General features: G+C 40.9%; 1 protein-coding gene across 7 annotated transcripts in view; it reads left to right on the top strand.

Moving 5' to 3' along the window:
- EBF1 (EBF transcription factor 1) overlaps positions 1 to 27704 on the top strand; it is a 409767-nt gene that overhangs the window by 359766 nt on the left and 22297 nt on the right. For all 7 annotated transcript variants that reach the window (XM_004009026.6, XM_012178874.5, XM_004009024.6 and 4 more), the window contains exon 11: positions 15084 to 15172. In XM_004009026.6, the coding sequence (XP_004009075.1) occupies positions 15084 to 15172 (89 nt within the window). The remainder of the gene's footprint in view (positions 1 to 15083; positions 15173 to 27704) is intronic.

Below are 27704 nucleotides of genomic sequence, written 5' to 3'. Positions count from 1 at the left end.
TCTCAAGCATTTCAGGTGAGATGTATAAGAGCACAACCTGAAAGCAGAGGCTGGTGTGTCTTCTGTTCACATTGGTGGGTTACCAGTGTTTGCTCATAGATCGACACCAACAATCAGAATTTCCTTCACCTCCTGGACAGTGTGGCCTGTGTTCCAACTAGACCCCCTACTTTCTTCTTCTACATTTAGAGAACCAATTGTACCCTCATGGTACAATAGCTCTCCCATGAAATTTCTGAATCTGTTTTTTTTTTTTTTTTTTTTTTGAGGGCCTAAATTCAAATGGGAATCTGAAAGCCTGTGGGTCAGTAATTTAGCAATTGGTCTGTTCTCTTTAGCTCTTGAGAGTTGACATAGCATTCCTGGAGCACATTCATTAAAGTGCTTTTAAACAGAGACTTGATAAAGCTATGTGACACAAATACTCTTTTATGCATCTGGCTTAGGTGGGTGAGTTCAAGACTTTTTCTCACTGAAGGTCAGAACCAGTGTCAAATTTACAGCAAACCCACTTATGATGTTTGCTGCTCCCTTTGGTTTTTATCGTCACAGTAGGTTTAACCTGACCAAGAAGTAATTACACCATTATTTTTTATGTGGTGCTTTATTACTTGCTTTTCAAAATTGGTTTCCAGCATCTCCTGAGCTAATAACAACAAATGTGTGATTGTAACGTTCACTCCATCAGGGGATGTGGGGTTATTGCGGAAGTGGCCACATACCCATTACCCACACAATAACTGTTACTCCAAAACAAGTGAACTGCTTAACTAAACATCTATTGATTGTTAAGTCATCAGGGACCAATATTAAGACCACCGACATCCAAAGAAGATTAAATTCTGGTTATATATACAAACATATTTTTGTCAATATTTTGTGGCAAGGAAAGCCAGTCCTCATGGTTCACAAGTCCATATATAGAGTAGGTTAGAAGCAGTAGAGCCTAACTGGGTGCTGTGAGGGATTAGCTGGGTTCTGTCCACTTCTGAGAAGACAGTCATCAAGACTGGGAGCAGAAAAACTCAAGAGCTATGGAAAATCCCATCATCCTCACCCTTCCAACTATCCCTTCCAGTTTCCAAGAGAAATGGCCAGACCTAGACGTGAGCTCGCCATCATAGCTTTTGTCTCAGGGCACCTGGAGTTCTGCACTTTCCTTTAGGACCTAGGTGACTCCAGTCAGGGCTGAATGTCCTCTTCTCTCTTGTGCCTCTTGTGATTAGCTAAGCTTCAGATGGGCAAATAGCTTTGCCTTCATCCCTTACCGATTTGATGTGCTTGGATCTTTGTATTTGGGGGTTATTGAGTGAGACACAAGAAAGCCAGAGCCTCTGGGTTAAAGTAGTCACGAGTCTTCACCTTGGAGTGGTCTCTTTTGACAGCTCCTCCCTAGCCCTCTCCTGGTCTAGTACCCAGCTACACTAGATGGTGTGGACAATTTTAAGTTCCTCATTAGATTTTAGGGACATTATTCTTTCCTGATATTTATTTCTTTGTTTTGTATCGACCTTTTTTTTTTTTTTTTTTGTCTCTGAATCTTTCTCGAACTATTGCTTAACTGCTGGCATTCCCCATAGCACTGTCTGTTCTTTGTTCTCATCTCACATCGACGGTTTCAGCTGCTACCTATATCTCAGTGTTACTGATAATGTGTTAATTTTTTAGGTCCATCCTTGATCTTTTTCCTGAATATCAGTTCTTTATTTCCAACTGTGTACTAAACATTTTCACATGGATATCTTACTGGTACCCCAAATTCAGCATTTCTGAAGTTGAACTCGTGATTTTTCCTTCTGTGGATAGTTACTTCTTCCATTCTTTATCCTGCTAAATGGCCACTCTATTCACCTAGTCAGATACATTAGAAATGTCAGAATCAGCCTCCATTTTTTATAATCCCTCACATCTACCATGTTACTGAAATCATGAAACTTATATTCTATAATATCTCTGAAATCTACCCTTTCCTCCATGACCACCTCATTATTAGTTGGTCTTTTATTTTCCATTTGGATTATTGTGATAGTTCTGAGTTTAAAATCCATCTTTTACTGGACTCCTATGGTTGTGTCTTTGAAATATAGATCTGATTGTGTCTCTTCTGTGATATGGGACATCTTTAATAGCCCATTGTTACTCACCAGGTATATTTCTTAGCAAGGCCTTCCAGGCCAATACTGTTAGTCATGGTTACCCCTCGACAGCCTACTGCCAATGTATAAACTATGGTTTCCCCAAGCTGGAATATCTAATCGTATCTGAACACGTCATATCCTTTTATAGATAACAGCAAACAGCCTTTGCTCTTGCTGTTTCTTTTGTCTCAAATTCTCTTTTTTTTAAATATAAATTTATTTAAATTGGAGGTTATTTACTTTACAATATTGTATTGGTTTTGCCATACATCAACATGAATCTTTTCCCACCCTTTTCAGTAGTAAAATCCTACTTGTCCTTATACGTCCAACTCAGATATGATCTCTTGGGTTTATGTTTCCTTGACTCCAGTACAGATAATTATTTTTCCCTTCTCCTGTGCAGTATACTATTACTGCATTAGTAATGCTACAGTTTTGTGTCTTTTTGAGTGGCTGATGATAGTCCTTTCTTCCCTGGATTATAAACTCTTCTCGGGCACATCACAGTGCCCAGTAGAGTTTTCAGATGGAACCATCTCCTGGCTGGACATCGCATGGAAAACTGGACCTGTGTTGTACTTCTCTCTCTTTCTCATTTGCTTGAGCACCTGGCTGTATACAGCAATTAATTAAGCAATGTAAAACAACTCATCTCTGGGATAAAAACCCCAGTTGAATTAGGTGCCCACCACCTATATTTTGTTTCCGTTTTATCACAAAATTTATATGGTTTTAAAATAATTATGTCCTATTCCAGATAGAGCTCTGTTTCAGAGTAACATTTGAGAGTCAGAAGTGGTGGAATTCTTTGAACTGTAATTTCCTATTAGTGTGAGTAGGGGAGGAAAGGCTGAATCTCAAGGACAAGTGAGGAATACCCGATGTTCCCTTATAATTCTGCATCGTCACAGTGTAATTATCACATTGTTATAGAATTCCACTTCTGTCTTCATGTCCCTCTAGCCTCTGGAGTTTCTTGAGGGTGGAGAATGCATAAATATATCTAGTTATCCCTATATTCCCCACATCTGCCCCTATTTCAAGATCATGTCAGGTATTCTGTTATTAGTAATAACAACTGCCTATTGGGGCTTTTTTTGTGTGCAAAGCATTATACAAATGGTATTATATCACATCTTCACAATATGTACTAGGACACTTATAGAATGTGACTTTTCCAGAAGGTGCGTAGCTGGTCAGTCATATAGCCCGGATGATAATCTAGCTCTGTCTTACTCTAAAGGATTGGAACAGAGGCAGGAAGTGTGCTGTTAAAGAAATGCAAGTCAAATAAGGCTAGAGTAGGACATAAACTGGGACAAAAGTGAGAATTAGACTGTACATAGAGGGGTATATTGGGAGCAAGAAAAGCGTTAGAGGAGTGCTGCAGGCTAGGCTATCCTATCAAAGAGGTAAGAGCAGGCCTTGGACGGCAGACTAACTGCTCTTGAATCTCTAGCCTTTCACTCATTAGCTCTGTGGATTGAGGCAAAATGTTTAATTCCTCTAGGCCTCAGTATCCTTCTCTGTATAATGAGAATAACAATTACACTTCCCATTAAGTTTTTGGTAAAGAGCAGATAGGTTAATCTATGTATAGTGCTTGGCACATAGTTAGTCCTTAGGAAGTGTTAGCTGGTGCTGCTATTATATTAATAATTAGCACAAACGACACAATGAATGCAATGGGTCCTTGCAGCATCTTAGCATTTAATTGATTCTATGCTTCTAAGTAGCTCATGTGTCCTTAAACGCACCAGGTGTCCTTACAAATGTCCAAGGTGACATGGTCTGTTCAAAGGGAAACAAGTGGTACTTTGTCAGGTATCAGACAAGCTGCTAGTTCCGGGTGGTTCAGAGCTCAATATTAGATTGCACTGCTTTCCTTTTGATGGAATCATAACTTTGCAAGGCTGAGTTTTAAACAGTTGCTGTGAAAATCAGCTTGGAATACAAAAGTGGGTGTCAATGTCCGATCTTACTCAAAACTTTGAGAAGTTGTGCTGCGCTCAATAGAAGCACACATCCCACGAGTAAGTTCCTGTGATTATTTTAGGATGAATTTAAAGGATTATTATATTATTTTTAATTTCCATTTCTGTTTTTTTTTTTTTTCAAAATCTAAGCTATTAGGATATAAATGCTAAGATGTGAGGATATAAATACTAATCTATTTGGACCTAAGTAGTTAATTAAGCAGAATTGTCAGACATTTCTTTTGGCTTGAAGGCTTTGCGAAAAGATTATTGAGATGCCTAATAATAACTGTGAAGGGAGAAAGTTCAAGAAGCTCTAGCACAGAAAATGAATAGAGATATAATACATTCAGGATGTGTTTTGAGGCTGAAAAGGTAGGATTCCAGCCTCAAACTCTCAGGCAGAGCAGACTTTGTGGCTAAATCAAAGGGTAATGATAGCCAGTAATAAGCATCACTAGGTTGGGTCAACACTGAAGAAGGGTGACTTCATTTATTTCATATCACATGCTATTAAGGTTGGAGTCCAGGCTGACAAAAACCTCTAGGCTTATCTGCAAGGTCATTATTAGCGCTCCACACAGTATACTTGTTACACGTTCTCTTTGAGTCTATTAGAATATAACCAAATAAGTACTTAATCCTCAAATATCTGTTGGTCACAAGTACTCTCCTGTCTTCTTAGAATGAATAGGCTCTTTATAATCACGCTTTGATCGCTTTTCTTGGGATCTTTTTCTCCTTCCCAATCTGTCTGCAGAACTTTGCTGTGACTTTGTCACCCAGCTCTTCTGAAGCCTGCCCACTGGCTTAGAGGAAACAACTGTGTGACAGTGGCGGTAGTTTTTTGAAATTAACAGTCCCAAGTGGGACCGCGGCCCCAAACTCCGCACTCTGTTAGCGCGAGGCACAGAGCGGGCTTTCTGAGCTTTGGCGCCTGACTCAGTGCTCTTCCCTGCTGAGAACTATAAGATGCTGGTAGCTTGTTCTAGGAGAGTAATAAGTATTGTTGTTTAACAATTGTGTTGTTGAAATTCAGCTCCACTATGTCTGACAGTATTTATCTAAAATACTTTCCCTGGTGCGCGTTCAAGTTCCAGTAAACCGTGTCTTATTGTGCGACCTTTTCATTTTCCAGTGAAAAGGGATCAGCTCGTCAGATAAAAGCTACAAGCCGGAGTACAGGAAAAATGCGTGCTCAGAAAATCCGAGCATGATTGAAAACAAGATGTGTTAAATCAATGCGGTTTATCGCCTGCCTATTCCCGGCAATTGCTGTTCTAAGCTCATTCTGAACACACACTGGATGATAAAAGTACAGTGTCAAGCACTCGCTTGGGTGGGAACACAAGAAAACATGTTTATCAGACAGGGTGGGTGATTTTACCCCCTTGATAACAGTTAGTGTCAAAACTCTTTAGGAAGAAATCTGAAGAACAATTATAGGAGGAATATTACTCTTGTTATATCAGAAGATATGCCAGTAGGGAAGAGAGTGATGGATTTACCTTTAAACATTAAGGAAGCAATACAGAATGTGTTGGTCTCCAATTCTTAAAACACCAGCATCCGTTACACACTGACAACTGTCCTCTCTGCATTCAGTTGAGCAAATATAGCTTTGAAACCTATAAGTGATCAATTAAAAAAAGAAACTCCAAAATGGAAGAGATTGAAAGGCAAAAAATCCTGGAGATCTTTAAGTTTCTGTTTGCTTGAGGGATTTAATTTTAGTTTTAAACTTGCATCATATTTGGAAAACTAAGGATCCTGGAAGGCCAAACTGTTAAGAGCACATCATATGTAGTAACCGGGGCAACCTCATCAACTTCATCACAATTAGACAGCAGTACAATTTTCCCTAATGATTGTACATTCACCTACTTCCCATTTTAGATAAGAGTGTAACCCTCCAGGGCAAGAAGGGGATATGTTTAAGAAATGCTCCACTTTCGCCTCTCATCAAAGATCTTACTAGAAAATACCAATTGGTTGTGGTAGGAAATAAGTCAGTTTAATGGATCTCAACAGCATTATGTATCTCTCTTTCTCAAAAGACAAATCAACTTTTGAGAGCACAGCTCAGACCTATAAGAAGAACTTGATGAGACAGAAAGCACAGTTTCTTGATCATTTGAGAGGCAAGTTTAAAATGCCAGGGGACTTCTCCAATAGGTTTGTGCCTGGTGACAGAGTGAGCTTTAAAAAATCAGGCCAAGTGCGTGTTCACCTGTAAATGTCAGGAGTCCGGCACAAGGATTCCTCCTAGTGCTTCATTTCTGTTGCACAGATATTTAGTTTTTTAAAAAGGTGCCATTTAATTGATTTGGTAGCTGGACTTGTCAATATGCTGCTAATTGAGATCTATCAATATTAAAATAGTCATCTTGGCCTAGTAAGTAGAGCACTGAGGCTTTTGTTCTGATTCCTGCAGCCAGCTCTTCCTGTGCCTCAGTTTCTCACCTTCAAATTGGGAGTAATAAATTTTAACATTTATGTCAAGGGCATATTAAAGGAATCAGTGAGATAAGGTCTATAAAGTGCTAGGATATTACTGGGAAAAGGGTCTTATATGACCTCGGGGTATGTTTGAAATGACACTTCTCCAAGGAATCATTATGATCTTTAACATCTATTAAAAATATTCAGAGGTCCTTATAACTTAGAGAATAATTGAGTTCAGGAATGAACTAATTTTAAAAATTAGTTTTCTTTTGCAGATGCCTTCAAAAGTAACCCATCGACATGTAAATTGGTATATATTTTATGCGGATTGTTAGGAAACATATGAATCAAAAGTCTTGAAATGTATATATTCTTTTACCCAAGAATTTCTCGTGAATGTTGTTCATTACAACACGTAAGCAGTGAAAATTTGGGGAAAAAAATGCATCCCCACTAACAGGATTTATTGCATAAGTTTTATGGACATCCATATAATATAATATGCTATAACCATTAAAAAGAATGAGATGGATATGAATATGTATATAATCTATATTTATATAAACCAATATTGTAAGAATGCGTGAAAGCCTACACACTAATAAATAGCAATTCACTCCAGTATTCTTGCCTAGAGAAGTCCATGGACAGGGGAGCCTGGCAGGCTACAGTCCATGGATTTGCAGAGTTGGACATGACTGAGCGACTCTCACTCAATCACTCAAAAGTATATCTATTATGTGGGCTTTCCCCCACTGTTTTGCATTTCTTTTGTATTTTTTATAAAATAAGAATATATTCCTTTTAGGAAAACAGTAAAGCTTTTTCCATGTTGGAAAACAAAAACAAGTCGCTCTTAATTCTTGCTTCCTGCTCTTGATTGCTTTCACTTCTGGAGGAGTTATTAATTTCCAAATATATACAATCCTTTTAAAAGCTTTCCAAGTGACGGTCCTCAGGGTCCTCCACCTCTCTCTCCCAGAGCCCATGCATTTCTTCATACTGGGCTCTGATCCACTTTGTGGCTCCCATTCTCCCTCCAGTCTTTACCTCGCAGGCTCTGGCTCTGTAAAGAGAATGCAGCCACACAAGCCAGCTGTACCTCTGATGGGACCTACAGTAGAGAGAGGTATTACTTCCTTTGCTTTACTTTTGAGTCTCAGTGTTGTTGCTCCACATCAAGGGGTTTGAAGACTACAAATAAGAAATCAGAGCATGTTCAGAGCCAGTTTGGACGTTTTTCTTTGGCTCCTCTATTGGTAAATTCTGCCCATATTGGCTTCATCCTGACACCCTTCTGGTTTAGTGACAGCTTTCTGCAGTTCAGTGAGCCTCTTCCTAAAGCTCCTCTGAGCCTCCCTGGCTCCTGGGGCAGGGCGCCAGGCTGTGAAAGCATTTCACACCGAAAGCGGGGCTCTGCTTGCAGGGGGTTTGGTGTTAGGTTTCTTAGGGAGTATATCCCTTCCGGGAAGAGGCAACCCGGAATGCCTGTGTGCCCTACATATCTAGGCGAGGGATGAAACATCCAAGCGGCTAGAAATGCAACACATTTCTTCATTAAGCATATTTCTGGCTCTTGTTTAGGTTTCTGGTTGATTTTGAGGTTTATATCTTTTCAAGTCAGTCTTAAAGATCGGTTCCTGAAGATAACTTGCTGTTTTATTGTTCACCTCTGGTTGTTAATTTAGTGACTGAGGGAAAAATAGGGCCATTATGGAACAAAAAGACTCTGCCTAACACATATGTAATAACTCTTATGCCCAGAATGGATCTGCCTTGAAGGGAAATGCTCTGCTGCTATTCCTTTAGTTCAAATATAGAGTAGTCACCAGGGAAGTGTGGAGACCCAGGTGCTGGTTTTATCATTGCCTCTGCTATGAGGCCTTATTTATTACTTGGCATTGAGTCTAGATATTTGTTTGGACATTAAATGGCAATAGAATATAAATATTACCTTTCTAATATCTGCATTTCTTTTTATTTCCAGTCAAAATGACATCATGCCACACAACCATTAAAAAAAGGAAATTAAAACCCCAGAAAATATGTTTTATTTTAAATAGAGCACTGCAGTGAGTCGCCGAGCCATAAAAGCAAGGGGACTCTGAGCTCTCATGTTGGAATGGCACCCAAAGCGCTGTTCCCTTGATGCTGGGGAACACAACTCTCTTGCCTTTTATTCCTGTTGTTTCCAGGGGTACCAGAACTTCTGTTTCCAGAAGTTAAGGAGGGTCGAGGAGTATTTTCTCTAAAAGGCAACCTGACAAAGAGAAAACTCAGTCCTCATAGCTGAGAATGCATTTGTCTTGATTACCCGATTTTAATTTGCAAACGAGTCCTCTTAAAGAGATTTTTCTTTATTTGATGTGTTTTTGAAGTGGATTAAAGAAATGACAACTAAAGGCATGAAAAGGCCACAATCCACATATATATTTGGTTAGGATTGACTCATTACCAGATGTTTTGATTGAGTTTTGTAATCTTGTCATTGTGAGTAGTATATTAAATCTGGTTGTATTATTCTAAGTTTTCTTTGCATGTAGCCTCGTGGACATTTGAACCCTGTAAATAGCTTTGTATAACCAGAGCTTTTCTGCCTTGACCAGATCCTTGGTTGAAGCCCCAAAGGGGACGGCTCTGTGTAGACTGGTCCTGCATGGAAAGTTGCTGGTTTCCTTTAGGGGAGTTGGAGATTGTGAGGTTGGGAGGGAACCCAGAGCCATTTATAAGCTGACCCTACATAAGGCGACATGTAGTGCTTTGGTGTTTTCTAAACTATTATTTAACTTTTCCTTTTTGAAAAGTAATGACTCCAGTGTTACTGAGCGTCCCTGCATGGATCCTATGCTTCCTCCCAATACCCATTCCCCGGTATCCTGTCATAGCTGAGAGAGGACCCTGCTGAAATGTCAGCTGATACATCTGCCCTGCAACCTTGCTCTGTTATGTAGAGTCATTTAATCTCAACTTCTGTGCATTGATAGGGAAGTTTCAGACTTCCTGTAGTGTATGTATGTACACAGCTCCATGAGGTCTTATTTTCTCGGCTAATATGTATCTACCTCTAAGAGTGATCAGGGCAGGAAATCTTGAATGCAAATGTTTGTGGCTCCGCAGTAGTCCGGCCAGTCTTTCAATCCACATGGCCCTGTGGAGTGGAGTGTGATGCTAGTGTCAGAGAGAAGAGCAGAGGGGTGACCCACCATCTGACCATCAGGGTGGCAAGAGGATGCATTGCTGAGTCGGAAGAAAGCCTGGCCAAGGGAGCTGGATGGAGCTGGGCTGCTGCTGCTGCTGCTGCTGAGTCGCTTCGGTCGTGTCCAACTCTGTGCAACCCCATAGACGGCAGCCACCAGGCTCCCCCGTCCCTGGGATTCTCCAGGCAAGAACACTAGAGTGGGTTGCCATTTCCTTCTCCAATGCATGACAGTGAAAAGTGAAAGTGAAGTCGCTCAGTCGTGTCCAACTCTTCGCAACCCCATGGAGTGCAGTCTACCAGGCTCCTTTGTCCATGGGATTTCCAGGCAAGCTGGGTTACAACTCTACAATCAGAGCAGTTCATCTCTCTTTAGGGCGAGATTATGTATACCTCTCAGACAGTTTATTTTTAATTTATGTATTTTTAATTGAAGGATAATTGATTTACAGTGTTGTATCGATTTCTGTCATACATCAACATGAATCAGTCATAGGTGCACACATGTCCCCACCCTCTTGACACTTTCTTCCTCCTCCACCCTATCCACCCCTCTAGGTTGTCACAGGGCACAGGGTTGAGCTTCCTTGCATCATACAGCGAATTCTCACTGGCTGTCTACGTTACATATAGTAATATATGTTTCACTGCCACTCTCTGTTTGTCCTACCCTTTCCTTTCCCCCACTGTGTCCACAAGTCTGTTCCCTATGTCCGTGTGTCTGCTGCTGCCCTACAAATAGGTTCATCATTACCATTTTTTCTAGAGTCCATATATATGTGTTTATACAAGGTACTTGTTTTTCTGACTTACTTTACTCTGTATAACAGGCTCTAGGTTCATCCACCTCACTAGAACTGACTCAGATTTGTTCCTTTTTATCGCTGAGTAATATTCCATTGTGTGTATCTATCACAGCTTCTTTATCCATTCATCTGTCAGTGGACATCTAGGTTTCTTCCATGTTCTGGCTATTGTAAACAGTACTGCAGTGAACATTGGGTATGTGTGTCTTTTATTTTTAAGGGCTACAGTTCAGTTCAGTCACTCGGTTGTGTTTGACTCTTTGTGACCCCATGGACTGCAGCATGCCAGGCTTCCCTGTCCATCACCAACTCCTAGGGCTTGCTCAAACTCATCTCTATCAAGTTGTGATGTCACTGACATCATTTAAGGGCTTATGTGACATAAAAGAGTTAATTCCTATCATCATCATCTGAACACATGGGAGGTACTAAAAATGATTATAGAATCAATGGACAATTAATTATCTTATGGAATTTTTTCCTCTTATTTTTCTTTTCCCCTGTTCCATGTGGCATGTGGCATCTTAGTTCCTTGACCAGGTATTTAATGCATGCCCCCTGTACTGGGAGCACTGTCTTAACCACTGAACCACCAGGGTAGTCTTATGGAATTTTTAAAGTACCCTCATTGGTCCCATTTTATTATTCTGATTTAAAAATGGAAGCTTTTCATCTTTGGGATTATGGACTTTTCTAAACCTCTGAGCCTCTCTTTTTCTGTTACCATCTCTAGCTGGTTTGGGATAACAGCCTCTCAAACCCTATTCAGAGTGTGGACTAGGTGTTTGGAAATGGGGTGACGTGAGGGGCCCTCATCATTGCAATCCTTTTGCAGTTGACAATTTGTTTTCTCTTGTTGTTTTTTTGTTTGTTTGTTCTTTCTTTTTACAACCTAAGATACTTATACTTTGTGACTAATCATGTCTGATTAAGTTTTATTCTTTCTCTGTGGAATTCTCAGAATAGTCTCAAATTTTGAGGGGAAGAATCTGACTAGTTACATTTCTTCTGGCGCCCCCTGAGCCCTGTGCTTGAATACAATGAAGTCACTTTGTTGAAGGATTAACTTTATATTACATTCTTGCAGAGTAGATGTATGTCCCTAAGGTACGACTACCCCCACTGATGAAAATAAATATACCATTCTTTATGATTCCTCCCCGTTACCTTCTCTGTTGATTTTCAGAGAGTTTATGAATAGTCACATATTTATACAACTGGCCGACAGTATACTACTTATTTTTCTTATGGTCTGTAATAACCTAGGCAAGGTTATTAAAGGGTATACAGACCCCTTTTAAGGCAAAGTTTCTTATGTCATTACTTTATACAAGCAGGTCAGATTCCATCTTGGGAACAATCTCTAGCTCTTAACCTTTTTCTCTGATTATAAAAGTAATATATGTTCATTGTGGAAAATGTATACAATGCGCAGCACGAAGAGAAGGAAGAAAAGCACTTTCAGACTCACTTCTTAGAACTACTGTTAAGCCGTTTATACACAGAAACCTTTTCTTTCTTCTCTGTATATGTTCATTAAAAAGAAGTAGCCATACGGCAAAATGCTTCTGTGATCTGCTTCTTGGCATAGCAGTATATTTTATGCCACTAAATTTTTTAAATATTTTTTCCCCAAAGCATTGCTTTTGAGGACTCCATCATATTCCTATGGGTGTGCCATAATTTAGCCATCCCCCTCCCTAGACTGTTAATCAGTTTTCAGGGTTTTATTGTTTATAAGTAACAGTCTTGATCAGATGGCCCTTCTCACTCGGTAATTGGTTTAATACTTTTCTTTAGACTAGTACGGTCAGAGAAATCATCAGGCAGCTTTCAATTAAGACAATGAGCTTTGCTTACATATCTTTAGTGTTATCTTTGTTTACAGCACTGGACAATGCCATCGAAATATTCAGTACCTAAACTGAGGGCAGGTTAATAGAAAATATGAGTGTAGAGCAAATCATAAAGACATGGGAAATAAATTAAAAGCCTTTGTCCCTCTACCTAAAATATTTCCCCTCACATAGCATACTTCCATAGACTAGATGCTTATTTTTCTTTGAATAATGAGTTTAATATATCTAATTCAATTACTGTTTATGGCAGCAGAATGACTTCTCAGCTCTTTAGCTATTAGTTCCATATGATATTTGAATCAGTTCTTTTAATTGTGGATACTAAATGTCAGTCATTCTGCTGTGAGTTGGTCCTGTAGTCAGAGAAATACATCCTCCCCCTAATACATCAGACAGTCATTCAGTTAACAGCCATGAGTTTCTTGACACAGTATGAATTAATTCATTATGCAAACAACTGAAGGGATAGGTCGACAAGTCAAGTTTTATTGGTGGCTTACACTGAAAAGTAAAACCAAGAATTAGACTTTTCAGCATGCTGAACTATATCTTTCGGTATTAAAATGATACGTTTAATTGCCTAAAGCTGTTTTTATGGTTAAACATCTTTGTTGGCAATTAGCATTATGGGTGGGAGATATGTGATATACAAGTTAACCTAGGTGCTCATTCCTGTTGCTCTTGTGCATTTCCTGATTAAATACTGGGGATTTTATGAGTCACAGCTCCCCTGCATAAAGAATTCCATGGCTTTTTCTCTACAAGTCTAATTTGAAAAAATAATTCTTCTCAAGGGTTTAGAAAGTAATTCATAAAATGGGAGGAATAATAAATATTATGCCTTAACTCATATACTAGTATAGAGAGGTTTGGTTCACTTGGGTGTAATTTTAGTTAATTTCCACAAGAGACAGATTGAAAGTTTACCATTTGGAATTGGTAGTAGGGAGGAGGAGAACGTGGGAGAAATGGATAAATCTCATATTTGCAAAAATGATTACATTATCTTAAATGAAAATGCTGCTCTATTAACAACTTCAACAAGCACTGCATTTGGGTAAAAGAAATCTTCTTAATAAAAAGTTACCTGAAGTTCACTCCAACTTAAAATACACAAGTGAGGAAAAAGTACTTACTCTGATTTATATGTCTTTTGGAGGTGTAATTATTGGCTTTTTACTCACCTATGTAAAACAATGTACTTTTGTAAATGGATTTCTGGCCACTTTATGCAGCCTTTTTTCCCTTCTTTTTTTTTTTCTTACATAAAAAGTAAGCACTGTCAATCAAGGAATTTTAAGGTTTATTTCCTCTTTAGAAATGATTGATAGCCTTTTAGATTTACAAGTTGACAAGTTAAAGGGTTCTATTGGTATAATTATGTACTAAATTCACAGTCTTTCAATTTAAATATCCTTTTAAAACCACAAGATTATCATACCTGTATTTTGAAAAGTGGGCCAGTCAGTTTGGGTTGGTATACAAATTGCTTCCATTAGTCTTGGGACCTATTTGGATTTAATACAGTTTTTTAAAGTTAGCAGTAGTATGAATCTTAGTTTTAAAATTTAGGTTAATGGAAATACCTTTTAAGTAAAGCATGTGGCACCTTGTTTTCTAATGTATAGCAAAATGTCAGAACTGCAGAGACTGTCTTTTTATTCAGTAAGGGAGAAACTATGTGTTTGAATACTTTGGTTACACTAAAAATAAAAGAACAAACCCCCACACCCGTCCATTACTTAGAGGAGATGAGGGATGAGCTAGAGGATGGAGCCGCCGTCTTTTTCTGGTCAGGCAAGGAAGGCGGGAGATGTTTCATATCCTGGGGAGGAACTTTGAAAACGATATACCAGAGTCCACTTCGTGGCGAGTTGAATTTAAGGATGCTTTGAAGAAAGTGTAGTCAATTAGGGTACAGAAAGGCCCACTATCTCCAAATACTATGCTCTTCTTTTACTCTTTTTAAAAATTCGTCCTGGGGACCGAGCTGTTCTAAGCTGGTTGCTCCACAGGGGTTAGCCTTTCCCTGAAATAATATTGATGTTGGTGCATCAATCTGTCATCTTAGATGTGAGGGTGTCATACCAAGGGCATTTTCAATTCCTGACTCATTTCAGAGTCTTCCAAGGGTAGCATAGGCGTTGCATACTGAGAAGATCCAGACTCCTGTGCCCATCACCACACGCTTGCTTAATTGCCACCGCTGGCATTGAACTCCTCTATCAACTGAGGGCCACTCAATATTTTGTACCTAAGCAGATTCTTATGCTGTTTATGACTGTAAACACCCTTGGACAAGCCTTCCAGTGTTTTAACCCAACCTTCTGACTAAAGGAAATCCTATAACCTCATATCCAATTCCATTTTACTCTCTACCTCCAACAATGTAAGAAATATAGAATTTGGCCAGAAGAGCAGAGTTCGGGACCTGCTTCTCATGTTCTTTAGAGTGAGTCAGTCCCCACCATGGTAAAGAGCAGGAATTAGATGGTGGAAGTGTTCAACAAAAGGGATCTTCTGTCCATCATTTTATGATCTAATTCAAAAGTATCAGTGAAACCTTGGACTTCCTAGTTATTTCCACACCACAAGTGCTGCAAATCATATGCTGCTTTATTTCCTGAAATTGTTCTAATTGTATGACTTCTTCATTGTAGCGCTCAACGAACCCACCATTGATTATGGTTTCCAGAGGTTACAGAAGGTTATTCCCCGGCACCCTGGTGACCCTGAGCGTTTGCCAAAGGTAGGATACCTTCTCTTTGGTTTGCAGTCTCTGGAGATGTGGGCTTGGATGATTGGCAGAAAACTTTGCTACTGATAAATTTTCATAGAGAAGCAACTCAGTATTTCTGTGCTTTGTGTATTTAGGTACAATAAGGTAAGCAGTAATCAAAGTAATAAGCACTCATGTGCCAGGTAATGTATTTATTTGTATTTGGGTCATTGTACATACATGCTAAGTTGCTTCAGTCATGTCTGACTCTTTGTAACCCCAAGAATGATAGCCCTCCAGAGGTCCATGGAGATTCTCCAAACAAGGATACTGGAGTGGGTTTCCAGGCCTTCCTCTAGGAGATCTTCCTGACTCAGGGATCAAACCTGCATTTCTTAGGTCTCCTATGTTGTCAGGTGGGTTCCTTACCACTAGCACCACCTGGGAAGCCCACTTGTGTCATTTCTTCCTCTCAAAAACCCTTGGAGATTGGTACCATTACCACCTCTATTTTAGGGAAGAAAGTAACTAAAGAGAAGTTAAATCAATTGCCCAAGGGCATACAACATGTAAACTACTGAACTGAGATTCAGATCTACAAAGCCTGCTTCCAAAGTCCAGATTATTAATTCATCCTATCATATCATGTCTCAAGAAGAAACAGAATATTGCTTTCTGTCCCCATGACTATTCCTGGTGAGGGGAGAACAGCTAGAGCTCAAAGGAAAGCATATTGACAGATCTTGCATTTGGGTCACTGAGACATGAGCCTCTTCCCTCCAGAAACATCCCGCCTAAGACACAATTGGGAGAAACTAAACAGAAATTCCACTCAGAGCAATATATGTCATACAGTGATCTGTCATTAACTGCCAGTGCAGAAAAAAGGAAATGTACATCTATTGGTTTCTCTTCTGTACTGTTGTCAGCGTTGAGATATTCCCATCTCTGGACCCAAGGAAGTCAGGCCATGTGTAGGAGATATTGCCATATACAACACCATGCATAACAGAAAACAATAGCCACGTTTAACAAAAGGACAACCAGTGCTGTGTGAGGACTCAGAGGAGAGAATGCCTAATGCTAAAGAATGTCAAAGGGCAGGACGATGCACAGTGAAATTTCATTGACTACACAAGCCACAGTAAGTCTAGAGATATGTCGTCTCCGGGTCCATTTCCCCTCGTAAAGCACTTACAAAAATGAAATTGGCATCCTTCCTAGCTCAGCAAACTTCTGTAGGTGATCAGTTCATCCTCACATCTTACCTGTGGGGTCAGCTGCGTGGGAGCGGGGTGGGCAGGGCCACCTGTCAGAATGAGCCTTGTCCAGGAGAAAGCTATCCCCCCCCTGAAACTGATGCACAGATACTAGGGGCTGGCAGGGTGGTGAAGGGCCCTGCCTGCCGGAAGTGAGGAAGAACTGTGACAAGCAAAGTCCGTCCTCTCCTAAGCCTGGGAAGAACTACAGAGCCTTCAGCCTCAGCCCTGAGTTCCCATTATAGTTTCACCTCCGCTAGGTGCTACTCACCTTAGAAAAACTTCTTGAGAGCATTTTACCTGAGGAAGAAACTCTATGAAGTGTCAGTCTGTTCAGATCCTTGTCTTTGCAAGGGGCCTCCACCTGACACCTCCTTCCCTTTCACCCTGACTTATTCTTGGTGAGCAGTTAGAGAATCTAAGAGTAATAGTGACTGATCCTCTGCTTCTGCAGCATAGGAGTGCCATGGAGAGAATTATCTTTAGTTTCCTTTGTCTGGCAAGAACCTAGCTCCCATGCATTTCCTATGGGAAAATAATTGATAATTTCATAGCACAAGGATGTAAATAATATGTGCCCACCCAGTGGTCAGTCCCTAAGGTTTCTGAGTGGTAGAAAGAAGTCATGAGTGCATAGCAGATTCTTCCCATTGTTTCCATTCAGGAACCATTTTCACTTTCATTTGGCATCTCTCTCGAGTCTGCTGAAGGGACTGGAGAGTCAGATTGGGTGAGATGGAACTCAGAACCATGCCACCTCCAGCTCTGTCATCTGGGTCAAAACTCCTTTTTGCCCCAAAATTCTTTACCGCTCTGTATCTCAATTTCCTTCTCTGTCAAATGGAGATAGTAATATTTCCTTCTTTGGGGGGTTGCCTTCATCACTTATATGTCACTCAACAAAAAGGTAGCTGTGATTATTTGCCAGCTGTGAGAATGAGACTCTGACTTTGGAGAGCTCTCCTAACCAATCTCTGCCACTCAGGAAATCCCAATCTGGGTCAGCAGTGGACTGTATGCTTTATTTTCTGTGCCTCAGTGTTTTCATCTATAAAATGGGGGTAAAATACTTCCCTGGTGCTCAGATGGTAAAGCGTCTGTCTACAATGCAGGAGACCTGGGTTCGATCCCTGGGTTGGGAAGATTCCCTGGAGAAGGAAACTGCAACCCACTCCAGTACTCTTGCCTAGAAAATCCTATGGATGGAGGAGCTTGGTGCAGGCTACTGTCCATGGGGTCGCAGAGTTGGGCACGACTGAGTGACTTCACTTCAAAATAACCATGCAGACATTACCAGGATCACATCAGGATAAAAAGAAGTAATCCTGTGTGTTACATGGTATATATAGTTTCTGGCCCATCACTGCCACTCTATAAATATTTACTGAAAAAACAGGAGACAAATTTGGTTTAATGGTTGAGGTCTCTAGCTCCCAAGCAGCACTTATTCATAAAGAAAGGAGAGAAACAGGAATATATGGTTGAGTGTTGTGTATTTGCTTTTAAAAACATCTTCACGGTTGCACATCACATTCAGAATCGTTGAACAAATAGCCCAGGCACGTGTCACTTCGTCCCTAGTGGCCCGATGGTGAAATTCCCAGCCCTGCTTTCCTGGGTTTGGGAAGAGTAATCAAGGACACAATGGGTTTGTGTGTTAAGGAAACACTCCATAGCTTGCATCCAGCCACTGCGCCGTGCGAGAGCTTTGGCCAGAGCCCACCCCAGGAAGCTCTCTCTGTGACTCAGATCAGAGTGGTGTCCTCTTGGCTCTGAATGTGAAGGTGGAGTGAGAGTTCAAGAGCAGGGTCAGGAAGTGGCGGATGGAGCCAGCACGAGGTATTCCTGTGGACCTGGGAGATTTATAGTCCCGCTGTCCATTGTTTGAGGGACGAAAACGGGCTCCGCCTTTCTTAGAATCATGGTCAGTGTTTGTCAAACAGGAGTGTTTCAGTGCGCCGTGGACCACACACCTTAAAAAACAAACTCCACTTTATTAAACCCATGTGTTTGTGAATAGACAAAGCTAGATTCATACAACCACCCACATATTCTGTCAAATGAAACTGCTCCAAAGACCAAGCAGACAGATTTCCATAATAATATGCCTTTGTATACTGGCTTGCACTTTTTCAAAGAACTTGTACATGCTTTGTTTTATGGGAGCCCCTCTTGTGAGAGAAGGGAGAGCAGACCTCATTCCCATTTACCAAATGAGAAAATGGGAATCCTTCTCTGCAGATGATTTTTGTCCCCAAAAGCTACCATCAGGGGTAGTTGCCATACACACCGATTTACAATACTGTCTTTATGCAAAGCCCAGGTGTGATTTGGTTTCCTTTCTGTTGAGCATGTGGAGAAGGGCAGGCCGAGGGTTCCCAGCTGCAGCATTCTCTTCTGTCATACAGATGTGCCTTCCTCTCTGGATCCTGGCAGGAGGGAGAGGAACTTTTGACCAACTTTGGGGTGAAAGTGGACCTTTCTTATCAGGTGGAGGTGAGGGGGATGGTGACTGTGGTCACTTAGAAGCGCTGAGATGCTGAAATGCAGGAGGCCATCCAGAAGTACTGAGCGAGGAGCCAGCTGTCTCTGTTTGAAGGCCAGAGGTGTCCCTGTCCCCTTCAGTTTGCCGGCTGTCTTCCTGAGTGATCCGTGAGCATTAGTACAGAGGCATCGCGCTTGGCCGGCATTCATGTGTTTGTGGTGAGGCCCAGGGAATAGGTAACATGTCGTGCCCGAAATGTGCCTGGCATGGCTTTATCAAGGTTTCTGAAAAGCACAGCAGTCAGGAGGGGAGACCCAGGTTAGGTGGACTTTGACTTTGAAAACCGCCTGCGCTGTCTGTGCACAGATTCACCCTTCCCAGACTCTGATTCCTCCTTCGGAAAGCAGCTGCCCCACAGTGCGGCTGTTGGGTGTTAATGAGATAATTTATGCAACAGGGTCTCTCGGGCTGATAGTGAGACTTCAGTATATGGGGGCTATTATTCCTGGCAAGATGGGTACACCCCACATCACAGGGTCAGAGTTTCCAGAGGGCTGGCGGCGTGCCACTCACAGCAAGCACATGGAAAATGAGGGTTCGCACGCAGGGCCTTGGGCCTCGCTGCATCAAGTTCCCATTTCCCTCCAATTCTGGAAACCCAAGCAATTCTGCCTTGAGGCTCAGGCTTCTCTCTCCTGTCCCTCGCCTAACCTCAGCCCCATCTTACTTAGACATGCACCAGCTTTCTCTCTTTTCTCCGCCCAGAGGGGTTGGCATGGGGACCTGCACAGGGCAAATGTGTCTCTTCTCCAAGAGCCAGTCCCTCTTTTAGAGAAAATAAAGCAGTTTGAGAAAAGTAACAAAGGCGGCATTTGTGTATTTTGCTTTATGGAGCTGAAAATATCTGGTAAATTGATCCAGTGGGAGTAATAAATACACATTACTTTATCTTGTTCTTCATGTCCTATACCCTTGAGCCTTGATAGAACAACACCACTTAATAGACTTAAAAAAGAGTAATTACACTCATTGGTTGTGTGATTTTTCAGCCCTCCCAGCCCTGCCTGACCTTCTAATTTAGCTCACCGTGTCTAACTAATGCATTTATATTCATCTTTTATGAAGCATGTATAGTACAGAATTGACTTTAGAGCCTCTCTCAAGCTGTCCTCCCCACTTTCCAATCTGGTGAGCAGTGAGGAGAGTGGGGTATCTCCATACCTCTGTACCTATGGATAACACATACACATGGGGCACAGCATTTCTTTTGTTATCCTTTATGAACCATAATAAAAAGTATTTATTCCATTTTTTACTTTAAAGCTTTTATGCATTCTAGCATTATTTACAGCTAAACACCCAGGCAAAAGATGCAAGCAAGTGTTTTTAAAATGATTACTGTTAATGTTTCTGCTTGTCAGAAGTGCTTAAATTTTCCTGCACTTTGTCTAAAAACTTAGTACTGTTGCCTTTTAAGCACAACACATTTAAAAGATCTTGCGAGTCAGATTTGCAAACACTGCTGACAGTTTGTGATGAATGATATTGCAAAATTTGCAAGATGTTTGTCATTTCACGCAGCCGACATATTAAGGAACAGATTAAGAAACACGAAACCCCTACGGAGCACAACCATCCCAAACGCAAACCCAAACAAACCTCAACCAAACCTTGAACCCAAAGAGCGCACACACCGGAATCTCTCACCCGGGTTTTCTCTCCCTACTTCCCACTCAGCCAGTGGAACCCAATTGTTCTCACTGCATTTTCTCTCACCATATGGTCTCCTCATTACCATACACTAAGAGTCCATATGGGAAACTTGTGAAATGAACTGTATTCATTTTAACTGCCAGATGAGCAGCCTTTTGCTTTGCAAGCTTAGCTTAAGTCATCTGCTGTCTTCGTGTTGTTATGGCAACAGGGCACCAATAAAAAATTCTAATCTACTGTAAGTGATCACAGTATTTTAAGTGCTTGCCTATAACTGCCCTCCAAGGGGAGGAAGGTGGAGGGGGTTATCTTTGTCCAGGGAGCAAGGGTTGTTCTTCATTCCAGCAGGTGTCAGTAAAGGTGCTGGTGAGATGGAGAGTGAGGTCCTGGGTTGGCTGTGGAGTCAGTGCAGTAGATGCCGATGGTAAGGAAGGTGGGCTGCTGAAGCATGGATGGTACTGAGGAGGGGCTGTGGACCTTTTGGGTGGGTACAGAGAAAACGCTGAGTGTTAGAAACCATAGTTCTCCCAGAAGAAATAAGACTCTGCTGGCATGGTGCAGCCCGCCATGAATAAAACTCAAGGTTCTGAACCACAACATAGGCAGCAGATCCTTGGGGTAGCTTCTCATTCACTGGTGTGCAAAAAAAAAAAAAAAAAACCAATCCCAGCCTCTTCTTCCTGTACACGGGAATTAGTCATTTCCAACACCATGCTAATTAAGAGTACCTTAAAGTAATGGAAGTAGGCAGCAACATCCTTAAATATAAATCACTTTCACCTCCACAGGCCACATGATATGTTTCATCTCTGTTGCTCTGTCTGTATTGAAAGTGAATGTTTATAGTCTCAGTTCATCAGTTCGCATTAGCCTCATGCTGAATATTTAAACACAGAACAATCTGAACACGCCATGCAGGAAGACAGTGACTGCACTTTCATTTGGAACAGCAAGGGCTCATCTAATAACAATTTAGTAAATCAGCCATTTAGTGGCTCAGTTGTGCACTGCATTGTGCCAAATATTATTCAGTTCCACTGTACACTTGCAGAATGGAAATTCAGACGCTAGTCACAGGCCCTGGTTTTGCTCAGTGCAGAGACGAGACCCAAAATCACCCGCCCTAAAGATCGGTCGTGTTTAGTGATTTATCATAAATACAGAGCTGGGGCAAAATAAAACTGGAGTCGGCTGTATACCATGTATTCTAATTATGTTTTTATTGTTTTAGTCTTTATGCAAAGACTATCCGTAATTCAAAACCTGCAGTTGCATCAGTGAAAATACAAATAAGAAATCTTTGCATAACCACATTGCCTGTTAGCAAAAAAGGGGATGACTGAGGGTTTCAGAAGAGGAGAAAGAAAAACCCTATGTCTTTATCTTCCACACTGTGACACCGGCCCTGCTCTCTAATCCTAATCATTTATTTGTTTTGTTTTTAATTTTAAGAAACTCTATTAACATTATATCTGGGAACCAAAATGACTCAAACCAAAAAAAAAAAAGAAAAGTATAGTAACAAAAGCAAATCATATGGTATATTCACCTCTTAGGAAAAGCATGCTTGGGTTTGTTTCCAAAAACCATTTTGTCTCTGCCTTTTCTTGTCAAAAACACAAACCGTGGAATGCAGTTCTTTCTTACCCCTCTCTCCTCTGTCTCTGCCAGAAAACTCACAGGCAAATTCCACTTCCCCATTTTGATAATATGCCCAGTTCAGGGGCTTGGTGTCCCCTCCTGCTTATGCTTCTTTTATCGGGGGAGTTTAACCTAGTTTTGTGTGCCTTTGAAATTGTATACACAAGTATGTGTGTGAGATGAGTATGCACACACCCGCACGCACACATTGTTTTTCTGGGGACGGAGATTGTAGCTTCATTAAAAAGGCCATGACTCCCACAGAAGTTTTAATTCTCACTGTGTTACTTTATTTATGTTTTCTTTAACTAACCAACTCTGCAGTAAGGTATTCTGTCACTATTGAATCATGCCCAATTTAGAGATGAGGAAACTGAGGCTCAGGACAGCTCATGCAGCTGCCAATAGAGACTTTCCATGTCCAGATTTCCTCCCCATTAGTCTGTTCAGAGTCTTTCACAGGGTTTTGCAGGCACATAATCCACATTGGCTCTAAGAATGCACAGGGTTTGCCCAAATTCTCTGGAAAATAAGTAAGGGTTATCACTGCTATCACTGCCTCCTGCTCCGTAAGCCTGTCTGCTGAGCTCGAAGCTGGTCTGAGTCCACTGATGAGGAAACAGAGGAAACCAAGGGCTGCATTTACAATGCTGCAAGTGGCCAAGCAGGTTTTGAGCCAATGCTTTTGGATTCCAGAGCCCGAATCTCTAAGGCACTGCCTCCTAGAATTAAGAAATGGGAATTGTAAGAAAAAAGGCAGTTTTATAAACCAGATTTTTAGAATTCCACAAGTTCAGCTAGGGGGAGGAGGAAGGTGGTAGCAGGGTCTGAGGGTAGCTCACAGATGGCTGAGTCAGGGGAAAGAGGCAGCAGGAATTAAAAATACATATACAATACCAGGAGATAATTCTCTTTCTCTTTAGCCCCCGAGTCATCACAGTAGGCACTTGTAATAACAGTTACTCCAATAGCTGTATTCTTGAGCCTCCTTCAAGTCCTTTTTTAGCATGGAGCTCTTGATGGGTGGGTGCGTGTGTGTAGGGGGGTAACTTTAACCTTCATATCACACCCTGTGTACAGAGGCTTTGAATGTAATTACTCATTAGTTCAAGGAGAAGTCACAGGAGGAGGCACAAGGGGCTCATTTCTACCCCCTAACCACCCAACACCCTCCTCTTAAAGACCAAAGAAACAGACACTAGGATGTCTCTGGCCATGCTTACTATTTTCAGCCTTGAGTAACACTTCAATTAAACACTGGAGTAATAAGAACCAACAGAGCCCCAGCAGTCTTGAGGCAGTGAATTTTAATTGCAGTTATAGTCAGGACCATCTGTAAAGCTTTGGGAATCATCATTTACAGATACCATTCGTCTGGAGGTACCTGCAATAACCAGTGATGTTCAGCAATTTAAGAAGCCAAAACTATCTCTATTTTTGCCTCCCTTAGATATCCTTAAAGTCCAGCGTAGTTCCAGCCTGCATGTATCACTTACTCAAGTTTAACTACACGTCCTTGTCCAAAAATATAAATATACACATACATTTGTATACACACACACCAGACACACATACACAGACATATGCCGACATACATAAAATAAATCTCTTTGTTTACTCAATGGTCCTCTTACTTTCAAACTAGATATTTATTCTCTCTCACCCTAGGGAAAGGGAAGCCACAGCCAAAAGACAAAGAGAAACACAAGTAGTTAATTTCTGCCTTTTGTGTTTCTAAGAGCCCAGGCCTTGGCAACTTAAAAGAGTTTCAAGGGTAATTTTGACTCTAGGCAGTTTTTGTTTCATGTGCTGACTTTACAACCTAGCCCTGAAAAAGGCACCTCTGTCCACAGCCTTCTCTTTAAGCAGAGACTTTCATCCTGATCAGAAAGTCGATTTCCAAGGCCACTCAGCAGGACCTAACCCAGAGCGTTGGTCTTAAACCAGTACAATGAATCGGAATAAGAAGAGCCAGCCAGAGGTTACCAAGTTCAGCTCTGTACCTCCAAGCAGGTCATATCCACAAGGGTGCAGACACCATTTTTCACTGTATTTGTGGCGGGAAGCACCCCAGGCTCCCATTCACCAATTACCATGACACCATTTAGAAGAGAATGCCACGAGACCAAAAAGAGGGGGGGAAGCCATTGTCATCAGTCTTCCCAGGAATACCTGGTTTCACAATTTATACTTAACTGCTGACACTTGAAAAGTCGAACATTTTGGTAAAATGAATCAAGCTGTAATGTTTCTTTTATGAGATCCCCTTGCAGGAAAGGGAGGTTTGGCACCTCGTGGAGACCAAGCTTAGTTATCCATCATAGTAAAGTCAGCTGTCCTAGCCGGCTTCTCAGAGGTCACGCGATCGAACCAGCAGCTCTTACAACTATATTATTGCTTACGGAACAGTAATTGAGGCACGAGATAAAAATTACCTGGTCTAATAGGCAGCGAACAATTTTCACTCAATAAAATTATAAGCCAAATCATTCATTTCATAACACTCTGGCTAATTTATTTGTTGACCTTTTAATATCCATAGCTCTTCAGTGGTATTAACTGCAACTCAGACAAAATCTCTTGTTCATTCCACTTTCATTGATTTTTTTTTCCATTGAGGCAATAACAGCTGCCTGAAAACAGCCTTTTTCTCTCCACTGTAAAAGTCAATCCTGTAAGTTAGTATGTCTTACGTTGATATAGCTGCGTTAGCTTACAACTGCCTTAATTTCATATGATTCAGAAGTCTTCTATACCGTGCTTCTAACGGATGCAAAGCTTTCTGGTGCACCTTCAGCCACGTGGCACAATGATAACATACGTTTGAGAAGAGGAGTATCATCTAATCTGAACACGAAATCTGCCTGAAAATAAGAGGAGGTTTGGAAGCACCCCTCCCCTTCAAACCTCTGCAGTGTCTTTAGAATACTTTTAAAGCCTCTTGTGCGAATAGCAGTAGACCCTTTCAAAATACTTAAATCCTTTGTTTTGAAATTTTCTGCAGATTCTGATTATGGTTTGAATTTTATTTTTCTTTAAAGGCTATGGGCAATGAGTGTGTGCTGGAATGCTCCTTAAGCTTCAACTGGGGCTTCTTATATAATAAAATGCTCTGAAGTCTTTAGAATGCAGGGTTGTAAAATATAATTGTTACACATTTGGCATTTTATGCCTCCCTAGAAATAACTGCTTGCTACCTACACCTCATCTCTGTTCCTCCTTTCCATTTCAATTTAGTCTAAAGTGGTCCTTAGCCATAATGAGAATGCCCCTTTCAACAGAAACATGTTTAATTATATCCATGCTAAATGTAAGCGACACTTCTCAGTCATAGGGCTTCTGAGTAAAGAGTGTTTAAAGTGTGACACTAAAGGCTTCTAATGATCTGCAGTAAGCTCCATTTTGAGAAGTTCATAATACCAGAAAAAATGAAAAATTTAAGGAATGTCTCAGAGGATTGGAAACTAAACAGTGCTCAAGTATTATTTTGGTTTGTTTTATTCTTTCCCTCACTGCCCTCATTATATGATTTTTTTTTTTTTTAAGGACGCAGAGTCTGCCATTGTGGAATTTTCCATTTGGCTGAATAAACATAAAGGAAGTTGGGATAGAAAACTACCCTCCACAGAAATACCTTTCAGTACAACTAGGATTTATTGTGCTGTACATTCAGCTCTGTGGGAAATGGGCTGCCAGAAACTTCCAATCAATTTTTCAGCTCTTAGACTTTCCAATCAGTGTCGCCCACACTTTGAGAAGCAAGTGGGGAAAGAGCTGGAACTTAAAGGCTAATAAGCTGAATTACACTGTTCAAAACGTGAACCCAGTGTAAACTCTAGGGTGAGGAGGCACATGGGGTCAGTGCTGGTTTCACTGATAGGTGCTTATTGACTTTAAATCAGGAGTGATTTTGCCATTCCACTCCATATTTTGCTGATATTTGGACCCACTGTATTTTGAATCCCCTGATAAGGAAAGTAGATTGGTGATAAATGGGTGTCAGGGAAATGTGCAGTGACAGGAAGGTATTGTACTTCTTTCGTAGGAATCACCCAAGTCAACTTGACTTTGATAGTTGATGCTTATCGTTTAGCTTCAGTTTTCTGCATCCCTCAAAACATTATTTTCTACTTGAGGGAGCATGAAGCCAAGCACAGATTGTCTTCTGAAATTACTGAAGCATCCCTGGGCTTTAATTTTATGAGGGAGTTTCCAGAGTCTAAAAATCTGATTCTGATATTTGAAATTAATGTTGTGTTGGTAAATGGGTGCCCATCTGGCTTTATGAGTTGGTCTGTATGTGTTCTGAATGGAAGGGAGTTCAGGCCATCTCCCCTGCTCATCTGGGTTTGAATTACTTAAAACATTGAACTGGATTTATAAATGGGCTCAGTATCGCATGGTTAGACATCCTTCCCACTCTCCCTGGGAGGCTGGGTGGGCACAGTGAACATGGACTTATTATTAAGAGCAACACATTTGGGATCAGATGCTGACGATTCACATGGAGGGTGAATAATCCTCAGAGATTTTACTGTCATAAAACAGAAGGAAAGATGAGTTAGTCGTGTCTGCATATCAGATATGATATTTCTTGTTCCAGAGAGTATGCAAAAACCTAAGTATTTCCAAGAGTCTAGGAGTACAGTTAATAAAAGGCTAATGTACATCAAGACCAGCCTCATGTTGATAGCAGCCTATAACTTGAGATAATGTCTGTACCCGAGATGATTCATTATATTAGTCACAAAATTAAAGTGTAAGTACAAGTCAGCAGGAGTGAAGGAGCAAATTCACTTAAAAAATGGTATTAAAAAACCTCCCCAGACATGACCTTTGGGAATTTATATATTGGATTAAAAAGTCTAGAGCCAAATGGGGCACCAAATTTAAGTCTTCTGCTTTTATAAACTATGCCAAATATATGACTTGGTCATCTCCTCATATAAATTAAGCACATACTTTTAAAAATCAGTACCTATTTTAGAATAAACTCTTCAGTATGAATTTCTCAAGGGCTGTGGTTTGCTGAACACAGTGCTAGGGGCTTGGAGAAGGAGATTAAGACATAGCCATGACCTCAAAGTACCTACAGTCTAGTTGTTGGAGGTTGAAGACTCGCACACTTAAGAGCAGAACAAAATGACCCTACAGAATCTACTTCTGTGTGGCTCTGGGTGGGGCAGTCAGCACCCTTTTTCAGAGGAATGAGAGAGGTTTGAAGCTGGAGTCTCAGTGAAGGTGGAATTAGTTCTGATAGGATAGTGTAAGTATGAAGAGTTCAGGCTCTGATGTGTAACAGGACTGAGAGTGAATCCCTGCTCAGACATTCATTAGCTGTGTGACCTCAGGGCAAATTGGTGGACCTCTCTGAGTCTCAGTCTCCTTATCTGCCAAATGGTGATACAGAGTCTCACCATGAGGACTGAATGAGTTAAAGTCTGCCTTTCCAAACACAATAGTT

This window comes from Ovis aries, chromosome 5 (genome assembly GCF_016772045.2).
Source record: "Ovis aries strain OAR_USU_Benz2616 breed Rambouillet chromosome 5, ARS-UI_Ramb_v3.0, whole genome shotgun sequence".
Lineage (NCBI taxonomy): Eukaryota > Metazoa > Chordata > Mammalia > Artiodactyla > Bovidae > Ovis > Ovis aries.
This window is presented reverse-complemented; position numbering and strand designations above follow the sequence as displayed.